Source organism: Podarcis cretensis (genome assembly GCF_951804945.1).
Source record: "Podarcis cretensis genome assembly, chromosome: 16".
Classification (NCBI taxonomy): Eukaryota; Metazoa; Chordata; class Lepidosauria; order Squamata; family Lacertidae; genus Podarcis; species Podarcis cretensis.
The window spans coordinates 19,324,084-19,336,358 of record NC_137186.1 but is presented as its reverse complement, the minus strand read 5'-3'; the positions used below and the strand labels follow the sequence as shown (position 1 = coordinate 19,336,358).

At 44.6% G+C, this 12,275-nt stretch overlaps 1 protein-coding gene across 1 annotated transcript; it reads left to right on the top strand.

Moving 5' to 3' along the window:
- Window positions 1-966: 966 nt before the first annotated feature.
- Window positions 967-11,497, top strand: LOC307204866 (arylacetamide deacetylase-like 4). Its single transcript, XM_079956945.1, has 4 exons — window positions 967-1,212; window positions 3,448-3,664; window positions 8,083-8,146; window positions 10,430-11,497. Exons 1-4 carry the CDS (start codon window positions 1,036-1,038, stop codon window positions 11,202-11,204), a joined length of 1,233 nt encoding a protein of 410 aa, XP_079813071.1. The 5' UTR covers window positions 967-1,035; the 3' UTR covers window positions 11,205-11,497.
- Window positions 11,498-12,275: the final 778 nt, after the last annotated feature.

Sequence of the window (12,275 nt, the reverse complement as noted above, 5' to 3'; positions counted from 1 at the left end):
TTGAAGGGCCGAAAGTTCTCCTCCCTGCAAACACTGAAATTGAAGAGTGCTAGTAAAACAATCCCCTCTGATTCAAACAAGGCCTGTCACAAGGGAGCTCTTCTTCTGTGCCCTTTCCTCCACAGCAATGTTGGCTTTCCTTCCTTGCGCTCATCACCTCCACCCTATGGTGTCATGGCATTAGGTGCTGGCCTGCCGCATTATCTTGAGGACAAATCAACATTGACTACCTTCCATATGGCTTACTGCAACGTGTTATGCAAGGAGTTGAATTTGGAAATGGGCTGGAAACCTGAGCTAGTGCTAATAACGACTGCAGGGACATTGATTGGGAGTTTAGGCAAATTCACACCCTGTGTGAGGAATGTTAGAAGTGGGTGTGAGACTCAAAATCTGAACAAAATTGGTGAAGCAGCAGAGAGTTTATCGATTACAAAATAACGTACTTGTAAGATCAGGTGTCCAAAAGCAGACACACCCAAAAATAGTAAGACCGAAGCTTATATCCCTTATACCCGAGGCAGGTTCCCTCCTGTTTCCCCATTGGCTGGGTATGTGCAGGGTTTACAGCCTATCACATCCGCCCAATTAAAATACTAAAATCCCCCCCCCCTTTGTTGACATCTCCCATTACTCTACATTTGATGACCATTCCTCCTAATTTCTTTCCTCCTTCTTTGGTCTGTGTTCCTATGCTTTTACACATTGACTCAAGCAATAAAGCCACATACTGATAACCCCTGGGCATAAGCAAGCTCTATATTTGCTGAAGCATGCATCCATTTCAGCTGTCAGCCAACCTGTTTTCGGGCATTCTAACCACGAGTCATTCTAAAGATAAGCTGTTAAGCAAGTCTATGGTTAGCCTGCACAATATTACCACATTCCTAAACCATTTGTTTTCTTCTCAGCTGAGAGGTTAAGTGGGTTGTCCGAGGATGTCCTCTTGCAGGTGACACAGACTGTTCTTGTATAAAAGCCACCAGCATTGGCGAAGGCAAAGTCCTTGTCTCTGTGCCTCTGAGTTGAAGGGAAATGGCATTTGGTGGAACTCTGTGGATGCTGATATTATATACAACTATTTTCATTCATTTCTTGCTGTTAGTGTGGGGAGTTTCTTATGCTCTTGCCAGGACCCACATACCTCGAGGAATGAGTCGTCCTGCACCATTGGTACTTTTAAATCTCTTAGTGGGATATGGATTTGTACTGGTAAGTTTATTTTACATATATTACAGGGATGAAGCGACACCTCTATAAAAAGGGCTGCAACATTTGAAATATTTTAGTTTAGAGAAAAGGCAAGTAAGAGGCGACGTGATAGAAATGTTTAAGATTATGGAGAAAATAGAGAGAGAAAGGTTTTCCTCCGTCTCTCACAACACTAGAACTTGTAGACAACCCAAAGAAGCTGAATGTTGGAAGATTCAGGACAGATAGAAGAAAGGACTTCTTCATACATAATATATTCAGTCCATGGAAGTCACTCTCACAAGAGGCAGTGATGGCTGCCAAGTTGAATAGCTTCCAACGAGAAATAGAGAAATTCATGGAGGCAATAGCTATGGATGCTTATTAACCAGCTCTGGCTCTAGAGATGGAGGCAGCAATGCTTCTGAACACCAGTTGCTGGAAAACACAGGAGGGGAGAGGGCTCCTGTGCTTGGGTCCGGGTTTGTGGGTTTCCCATTGGGGCACCTGGTTGACAGCTGCGAGATGCTGGACTAGATGGGCCATTGTCCTAATCCAGCAGACTCTGCTTTGAGGCGTTCCCAAAGTAAAGGACAGATTGAACTCTGATTATGAAAATACACACAGAGGCTTGAACCAGCAAGACTGGTTGCGTATAATAATAATTCCTGTCCACCCACCCAGGTTGTTTTATTCACAAAAGAACTTTTGTCGCCGTGTTCGTAAGAACCAATCAGATTTCCTCTGAGCATTTCAACAAACCCCACCTGGGGACAAAGTTAACCTACAAAAACTAATTACCATAAGCATGCATATTTCTGGGGTAAACAAAACAGAACTACAAAGGAGTGTATCCAGCAATCCTGGAAGTCACAAGCAAGCAATATACATGATAAGAAGGAGGCCAGGAGGACAGGGATCACTATCACCTTCATGTGAGATCTATTTCCCGGCCCTAAGATTAACATCCTAAGATTAACATATCAGAAAAGCTACATCAAAAGAACCTGCCCACTATCTTTCACAGCCCAGGATGCATGCCTGGCATAGCTGTCAACTTTCAGATTTGAAAATAAGGGATCAGCAGCCGGAATAAGGGATCACAGGTCCCAAAGTAAAGAGCTCAGCTAATCTGTAGGTGGGCTTTTGCCCTTGCAAACAATCGCGGCACCCTCTTTTCATGTTTCAGTCATTTTGCTTTGGTGTCTTGTAATGTGCTGCCACCCAGTGGCCTTCCTGGCAAATCGCATCAGGTAATTCAGAGGTGGATCCCAACATAACCTTTCCTTGCTTCTCGTTCTGTCCCGCTGACCGTTGCTTGGTAAGTGCTGCAGTTACTTTCCATAAGCAGACCTTTCTCCTTTCCCCAGACCAGCTCCGCCAGGGCTATTGCTCACTTCCAAGCCTCAATATTACCACACCGTCACCTCTCCGCTGGGAAGCGCTGAGCAAAGGCGAGTCCCCAGGCAACGCGGCCGATTTGATCGGCACAAGGCATGCAAGCTCCATCCCCCAGTCGTTCTTAGACTCCTTATTGGGTGAGCAACGCAGCCAAGCAACACAGTTGGAGCCTCCCTCCTCCCTGGCTGGCAGGGAGGGAGGGAGAGGAGCTGCTTCCTTTGAAACCTGGGAAATTTAAGGGACATCATCAATCCAGGACAGCAGTGGGAAATGGCGCTGGGATAAGGGAGTTTCCCGCCAAATAAGGGACGGTTGACAGCTGTGATGCCTGGCAAAGCAACTGGCAGCTGGGCTGTGTACGCAAGCAGAGAGAAATGGACAGTAGAGGAAATGGCCAGAGATGCAGAGGGTTGTGGGATTTGATCAGAAATTACTGTCAATGAATTAAACCCAATCAACACCATGCTTTCACAGCTGACACAATGGCTTGATGCATATTTTATAATTCCTCATAGTAATCCCATCTGATCCCCACACTCTGGATATTTGCACTCCTACACTGCTTAGGTTCTTACGCACTCCAGTGGATTTATCCTGAGGAGTACTAGCACTGAATACCCCCAATTTGTGTTGCGTCCTAAGGTTTGAAATAACAGGAAGCATACTAGGAAAGGGGAGTGGGCAGGGGATTCACTTCTGGGCTGCTCAAAGAGAATAATTTTCCATCCCAAGAGGAAGGAAAGGATAAACAGTGCAGTCATCTCCCATGCACGGTTTCTGTTCCATAGGCAATACATATATGCAATACATATATCTAATGCTGATTTAAAATGCTAAATGTTTTGGTTTAAACAGGGAGGAATTCTGGAAAAACTGGGCATCTGCCATAGATATTCCATACTCAGGATCCTAAACCTACTCATTCCAGAAGTGAAGGACCCAAAAATGATCACAAGGGATCTGGTTTTTGATGGGGTGCCTGTGAGGCTGTACTGGCCCAAGACATCACCTGCTGGGAACAGGAAAGGAACCATCTTTCTTCATGGAGGTGCTGGGATGTTTGGAAGCATCCGTAAGTTCTTTGAAATGGTTCACTTTGTTGTTTGTGGAGAATTCGGGGTGATACTTTAATGTGAAGGTCATGAAATGTTTGCTATGGAGGGGTGGGGGTGGTTTGTGCTGCCTCTGGGTTTTTATTTTTAGCTTTATGAATACTGCTACAAAAGTTGGGCACCACCTCCACTCTCTGCCAAACCAGTAGTATGGGATGATGAGAATTGTAGTTTAAGAACAGTTGGAGACTCAAGCTTGGGAAACACCGCTCTAAAGACACTCTTTTCCTGAAAACTCAACCCCACCCCCCCATTGCCATGAGTCTGACAACCTCTTTCTGCTCAGGCCCAAGAATTCCTCACATATGTGCCACCAGCCCCTTTGTCATGTTAAGGCCTCTATCCAAGTGAGGCACTGACTTGGAAAGTGTTTTTTCCGCTGGCCTCCAATCTTCCCTTCAATACTCCAAATTAGGCATAGGCAAACTCCGGCCCTCCAGATGTTTGGGACTACAATTCCCATATCCCTAGCTAACAGGACCAGTGATCAGGGAGGATGGAAATTGTAGTCCCAAACATCTGGAGGGCCGGAGTTTGCCTATGCCTGCTCCAAATAATAATCAACTTATTAATTTCTAAGGTTTAGGGTGGTCTCCCCCCAAATCTATAACAATATAAAGAATAACAACAAACAATGTCAATAACCTGTGCCTACACACAGTTTAAAAGGCCGTCTATTGGTTAATTAGCCAAAGGCACCTGACGATATGAAACGAAGGCGCCAGGTGAGTCTCCCGGGGGAGAGCATTCCACAAACAGGGAGCCACAACAGTTCTGGGCTTGGGCCCAGAAACAAATTGGCAGCCAATGCAGTCACACCAGGATTGGCATTATATGCTCAAACCACGGTGGGCAACCTGGCTGCTGAATTCCGCACCAGCTGAAGTTTCTGAACTGTAGGCAGCTTAACATGGCAGGATGGGATTGTGTGGTAAGAAAACAGGGCTGAGCCTTCCTGTTCCAGAGATGTCTGGTTCTGTATTAATTCCTAATGTCAAGGTCAATGAAAAATGCCAAAGAAGGTATTTGTGCTTCGTACTTCAATGGACTTCTATGAAAGGTCTTCCAGAGATGGTCAGAATTAATTTGAAAGAAGCCCAAAAATGTGGTCTGAGGTTTGTTTGGCCCTGTTCTGACTTATTCACATATTTACACAAAAGAAAAAAATTCCTTCCAGTAGCACCTTAAAGACCAACTAAGTTAGTTCTTGGTATGAGCTTTCGTGTGCATGCACACTTCTTCAGATACACTGAAACAGAAGTCACCAGACCCTTCTATATAGTGAGAAGGTGGGGAGGGGTATTACTCAGAAGGGTGGTGGGATTGGGTGATTGGCAGATAGCTGTGATGAGCCTGTTGACGACTCTTAACGACTGCAATAGGTCTTACAGGAAAAAGCAAGGGGTGAGAAGATGAAAAATGGCTTTGTCATGTATAATGAGATAAGAATCCAATGTCTTTGTTCAGACCAGGTCTCTCCATGGTTTTAAGTTTGGTAATAAGTTGCAATTCAGCAGCTTCTCTTTCCAGTCTATTTCTGAAATTCCTTTGTAATAGAACAGCTACTTTGAGATCTTGTATAGAATGTCCTGGGAGACTGAAGTGTTCTCCTACTGGTTTTTCTGTCTTGTGGTTCCTGATGTCGGATTTATGTCCGTTTATTCTTTGGCGTAAGGTTTGGCCTGTTTGTCCAATATAGAGAGCTGAAGGACACTGTTGGCATTTGATGGCATACACAATGTTAGACGATGAGCAATTAAATAGTCCCGAGATGGTATGTGTGATGTTGTTGGGGCCAGTAATGGTGTTGTCCGGGTGTATGTGGCAGCAAAGTTGGCATCTGGGTTTATTGCAGGCTCTGGTGCCAGTGTCCGTGTTAAGTCTGGTTGTAGTATTATTGTGGGTTAGGAGTTGTTTAAGATTGGGTGGCTGTCTGTAGGCAATGAAAGGTCTTCCTCCCAGAGCTTGAGAAAGAGAATTGTCATTGTCCAGGAGAGGTTGTAGATCTCTGATGATGCGTTGTACTGTTTTAACTTGGGAGCTGTATGTGATGACTAGAGGTGTTCTGTTATTTTCTTTTTTGGGTCTGTCTTGCAGCAAGTTCTCTCTGGGTATCAGTCTGGCTCTGTTTATCTGTTGTCTAACTTCATCTGCTGGGTATTTTAGTTCTAAAAAGGTTTGCTGTAGATCTCTTAGGTGAGAGTCTCTGTCTGTAGAATTGGAGCAGATGTGGCTGTAACGTAGTGCCTGGCTATATACAATGTACTGTTTGGTATGTTTGGGATGGTAGCTAGAGGCATGTAGATATGTTTGTCGGTCAGTTGGTTTACGGTATAAGGTGGTGTCTATGCGCCCATCCTGTATTTTTATAGTAGTGTCCAAAAAATGTATTTCTTGCATAGATTGATTCATTGTTAGGTTGATTGTGGGGTGAAAATCATTGAATTTCTGGTGGAAGGTGTCCAGGGTCTGTTGACCATGTGTCCAGATGATAAAAATATCGTCAATGTATCGCAGGTACAAGAGAGGTTTGAGTGGGTAGGAGTTTAGGAAACGTTGTTCTAAATCCGCTATGAAGATGTTGGCATACTGTGGGGCCATGCGGGTGCCCATTGCTGTGCCGCTGATCTGAAGGAACAGGTCATCACCGAATTTGAAGTTGTTGTGGGTAAGGACAAATTGGCAGAGTTTGGTAGCAAAGTCCGCTGTGGTTTCATCTGAAATGGTGTTCCTTATAGCTTGTAAACCATCGTTGTGTGGGATGTTGGTATACAGAGATTCCACATCCATAGTAGCTAGTATAGTGTTGTTGGGAAGATTATTTAAAGATTGTATTTTCCTCAGAAAATCTGTGGTGTCACGTACATAGCTGGGAGCACTGATGGCATATGGTTTCAGAACAGAGTCCATATAACCGGAGACACCCACTGTAATAGTGCCAATACCTGAAATGATGGGGCGTCCTGGATTTCCTGGTTTGTATATTTTAGGTAGAAGATAGAAAGTTCCTGGTCGAGGTTCTGTTGGTGTGTTTGTGAGGATCTGTTCTTGGATGTGTGGGGGTAGCTCCTTAACAATCTTGTTCAGTTCTTTTTTGTATTCTTGTGTGGGGTCTGAGTCCAATTTTATGTAAAAGGCGGTATTGGAAAGTTGTCTGTGAGCCTCCTGAATGTAGTCAGTTTTGTTCATGATGACGACAGCTCCACCTTTGTCCGCTTCTTTAATTATAATGTCTGGGTTGTTTCTGAGATTATCTATGGCTCTCCTTTCAGCATGGTTTAGATTTTGTTGTAAGCGATGGTGTTTTCTGGTCACATCTGTTTGGATTCTGTGGCGGAAGCAGTCAATGTACAAGTCCAGTGTGGTATTGCGTCCATCAGGAGGGGTCCATGTGGAGTCCCTTTTTGTGTAACACTTTTTAGGTGGTAGTTGGTGGTCAGTGTTCTGTTGGGAGGGTGGTTGTTGTTCTTCAGTGGGTTGAGAGGTGTTGTGTTGTGAAGTTGTTGCTTGTTCTGCTTTGTCTTGTTGTTGTGTGTGTTGAAAACACTCCTTCAGGCGTAAACGGCAGGAAAATGCTTCCAAGTCCCCACAGAACTGAATCATGTGTGGTTGATGGACTTCCATTTCATGCGGCTCAATGTGGTGCCTTCCATAGTTCCAGTTACAGATAGGTAGCCGTGTTGGTCTGCCATAGACAAAACAAAATAAAAACATTCCTTCCAGTAGCACCTTAAAGACCAACTAAGTTAGTTCTTGGTATGAGCTTTCGTGTGCATGCACACTTCTTCAGATACACTGAAACAGAAGTCACCAGACCCTTCTATATAGTGAGAAGGTGGGGAGGGGTATTACTCAGAAGGGTGGTGGGATTGGGTGATTGGCAGATAGCTGTGATGAGCCTGTTGACGACTCTTAATGACTGCAATAGGTCTTACAGGAAAAAGCAAGGGGTGAGAAGGTGAAAAATGGCTTTGTCATGTATAATGAGATAAGAATCCAATGTCTTTGTTCAGACCAGGTCTCTCTATACGTATAGAACATATTTACACGTTCATTCTGCATGGAGGGAGTCCATGGTCATCTCAAGCAGGGCTTGTTCCCACAGCTGTGCAGCACTGGAGTCAAAGGCATCTTTCCCAGCCAGCCTTTAGCTAGCCAGTCCAAAATGGATCCCAGTCTTCGTTCTTCCTAGCACACCTTGCTTTAAAAGTATGGATTTTTTGGTTCTATTCTGAGTTTTACCCATTGAAACTGTTGATCAGGAGGGAACAAAATGTACATAATGGTTTTCAACTAGTGATGCCCCATTTATAAACGGTTCAGTTCAGCTTAGTTGTTGCCAAAGGAGACTCGTTAAAGGTTGTGTGCCTTTTTCCAGGAACTTCTGAAAGGATCTGCCATTCGCTTGCCCACGGAACCGACTCAGTGGTTATGTGTGCTGAGTAAGTATCTTCACGCTTCAGTTTCTAACCCTTCCACATGAGCCCAGAAAACGGCTGATTTTGCCAACATCGTGAATTTGCCAACCTTTAGAATGGGTGTTCACCTTTGTATTTTGATTTTTATGCCTTTGGACCCAGTCCCTCTGGCTTTAAGCATAGGATGCTGGATCAGGCCAAAGGGGGCCCAACATCCTGTTCTCACGGTGGCCAACCAAATATCCCAATGAAAAGCCCACAAGCTGGACCCAGACACAGGAGCACTGCTCCCAGTTGCAATGTACATCATCTGGTATTCAGAAGCATTACTGCCTGTGATAGTGGAGATGGCCCATCGGCCTTGTGACTAGTATTCATGGATAACCTCATCCACCATGAGAGGCTAATATGGCTTCTCAATCTATGCTAGTTCTGTCTGTTGCAATTATCTCTATCCTGCCTTTCAGGACAAAAGTCCTTCCAAGGCGTCATATAAGGAACATTAAACTACTCTTACATAAAACTAGATAAATGCTTTTGTCCCTCTCTCTTAACTCTAGAACATGTGGACATTCAATGAAGCTGAATGCTAGAAGATTCACCTAAAAGAAAGTACTTTTTTACGCAGTGTGTAGTTCAGCTGTGGAACTCGTTCCCTCAGGAGGCACCTCCAACCTGGGTGGCTTTAAAAGAGGATTAGACAAATGCACACGGTATAAGACTACCAGTGGCTACTAGCCATGATGGCTATAGCCTGCATTTGCAGGTGGAGACAGTGTCCTTCTGAATGCTGGAAGCTGTGGGAAGGAAGAGTACCACAGGATTCATGTTCTGATTGTGAGTTTCTCCAATGATTGACCACTGGCCACTGAGAATAGGATGTGAACTAGCATTATATTATCATGGAAAACCTCAGGCACTGGGGCTCAATGCTCCACTCCAGGCCTCTTCAGTTCTCCCTGAAGAGCCAGTGTGGTGTAGTGGTTAAGAGCGGTGGACTCGTAATCTGGTGAACCGGGTTCGCATCCCCGCTCCTCCACATGCAGCTGCTGGGTGACCTTGGGCTAGTCACACTTCTTTGAAGTCTCTCAGCCCCACTCACCTCACAGAGTGTTTGTTGTGGGGGAGGAAGGGAAAGGAGAATGTTAGCCGCTTTGAGACTCCTTAAAGGTAAAGGTACAGGTACCCCTGCCCGTACGGGCCACTCGTGACTGACTCTAGGGTTGTGCGCTCATCTCACTTAAGAGGCCAGGAGCCGGCGCCATCCAAAGACGCTTCCGGGTCACGTGGCCAGCGTGACGAAGCTGCACTGGTGAGCCAGCACCAGTGCCGCACACGGAAACGCCGTTTACCATATTTTTTGCTCTATAAGACTCACTTTTTCCCTCCTAAAAAGTAAGGGGAAATGTGTGTGCATCTTATGGAGCGAATGCAGGCTGCGCAGCTATCCCAGAAGCCAGAACAGCAAGAGGGATCGCTGCTTTCGCTGCACAGTGATCCCTCTTGTTGTTCTGGCTTTTGAGATTCAGAATATTTTTTTTCTTGTTACAGATAGGTAGCCGTGTTGGTCTGCATGCACACGAAAGCTCATACCAAGAACTAACTTTGTTGGTCTTTAAGGTGCTACTGGAAGGAATTTTTTTATTTTTTTTTCTTGTTTTCCTCCTCCAAAAACTAGGTGCGTCTTATGGTCTGGTGCGTGTTATAGAGCGAAAAATACGGTACCTTCCCGCTATAAAGCGGTACCTATTTATCTATTTGCACTTTGACGTGCTTTCGAACTGCTAGGTGGGCAGGAGCTGGGACTGAACGACGGGAGCTCACCCCGCCGCGGGGATTCGAACCACCGACCTTACGATCAGCAAGTTCTAGGCACTGAGGTTTTACCCACAGTGCCACCCGCGTCCCATGAGAAACTGGAGTCTGGTCCTTCTACAGGTTGGGAAAAGCAGGGTAGGGGGTAGTGATAAAGCAGGATATAAAATCCAAACTCCTCTTCTTCCCTCTGAAATCACCGCAGACCCCCACCTCTGCACCATTGCCCCTCTTTTTCACCCTCCTTGAGTGGCATCTGCCTGACTGGAATTTGTCTTGCTTGCGTGAAGGCAGGGGTGCCAACTTGAGTAAATATTGCCCCCCCCCCCCGGTAAGTCCCATATTGCATAAATGATCACATGACGTGGAGCACATAACCATTTGAATGGAAATGCCAATCAGCTTAGGGCGACCAGCCTCCTTGGGGGTGCTGAAGGTACCTCAGCCCCAAGTATGATTTCAAATGTTGATGATATCTTTTTTCTTCTTTAGATTTCGTTTAGGTCCTAAGCATCCGTATCCAGTCCCTGTACAGGACTGTTTAACTGCTGTAATATATTTTATGAAAAATGCAAAGGAATATGGAGTGGACGCCAGCCACATTGCCATTGTTGGGGAGAGTAGTGGAGGCACATATGCTGCAGCCATTTGCCAAGAACTGGTGACCAGAGAGGACCTCCCAAGAGTGCGAGCTCAGGTCCTCATTTACCCATTCCTCCAAGGAATGGACTTCAATTTGCCATCCTATCAGCAATACCATTCAGTTCCTCCCTTGTTCCGGAAAAGAGCTGTCAGTCTTGGTTTGACATATCTCACTGGGAAGACAATGAATGTAGATGGAGTTCTGAAAGGCGCCCATGTCCCTCCTGATTTGAGAGAGAAATACCAAAAATGGATCAATGCTGATAACATTCCAGAAGAATTTAAAGCTAGGGGCTATGTTCCTGTAGAACCTGCTCCATTTTCAGAAGAACTTTATGAACAAGTTAAAAGAGGTTATGAGACAATGTTTGCCCCCCTTCTAGCAGAGGATGACATAATCCGCCAGCTCCCAGAGACTTTCATTCTAACCTGTGAATATGATGTTCTCCGGGATGATGGGCTGTTGTATAAGAAGCGGCTAGAGGACCACGGTGTGCCAGTGACATGGTATCATGTTCAAGATGGATTTCATGCAATAATGGCCGTGGCTGGTTTGAAGGCAATTGAATTCCCGAGCACACAGAAATGTTTGCAGAATGTAATACAGTTCTTAAAAGGTTTATAGAAATGAATGACATTCTTTGTCTTCCTATGGCAGTCTTCCCCTTCTGTAGAGGGAAATATCGTTCCTCATTGTGCCAATCCTGAAGTAAAAAGAAAAAATCTGATCAAAAATTCCACTCTGTTTAATTTATTAAAATCACCATGGGCTCTATAAATACATAAGCAAAGCCCTACTGGATCAAGCCATTGGCTCACTTCATGCAGCATCTTGTTCTCTTTATGTTACATATTTTTTAAATTAATTTTCATACAATTTAACAAATTCAATTCAGTTTCAATACAATATTCCCTCAACATTTTGACTCCTCATTCTTACTTCCATGATGTTCCTGTTCAAATTCTTTGTCTACTAAATGTAATACTCATTTCTATAACAAATATCCAACATTAGATTCCTTTATCATTCTCCTTCCTTTGCTTATATTTCCAGTCCAGCCTGTGTTTTCATTTGACTATAATATTTTCTCAGATATTCTGAAAAGGATCTCCACTCCTCCACAAGCATTTTGTCTTTTGGGTTTCTTATTTTCGCCTTCTCCATATAGTCCAATAGTTTTAAAGTCCTTCTCCTCTTTTGTTGGAACTTCTTCACTTTTTTTTAATTGATTTTCCAGATTTTAACCCAATTATAAAAATTATAACAAATTAATACAATTCTGTGTAAGTGACTTCCTGCGCGCCGTCCTTGATCCGTCCTTATCTTCCAATGTTACTGACTGCGTTTACATACTCTTATTGAAGTAAATAGTATAACAGACCCTGAGGACTGCCACACCCCTTGCTACTGCTACATCTCTTTCTGCTCCTTTAGAAACCATGTCTCAGCCTGCTTTCACCCCCCCATCCCCCTTTCCCTCCCTCCTCCACATTCCTCTGGGTCAACCCTTTCTGGAGCCATCCGTGCCGGCATTTTCCAGGCCAGACAAACAGGCCTCCTCTCATTAGAGGAACAGGCTGCTTGGCCTGGTCAGACACCGTCACTTTTTCCCCTCACTTATCAAAACATTCCGGGTACAGCACAGCAATAAGTGTTACATCACATGCTTCCATACTCTGTCATGAGAGAATTGAG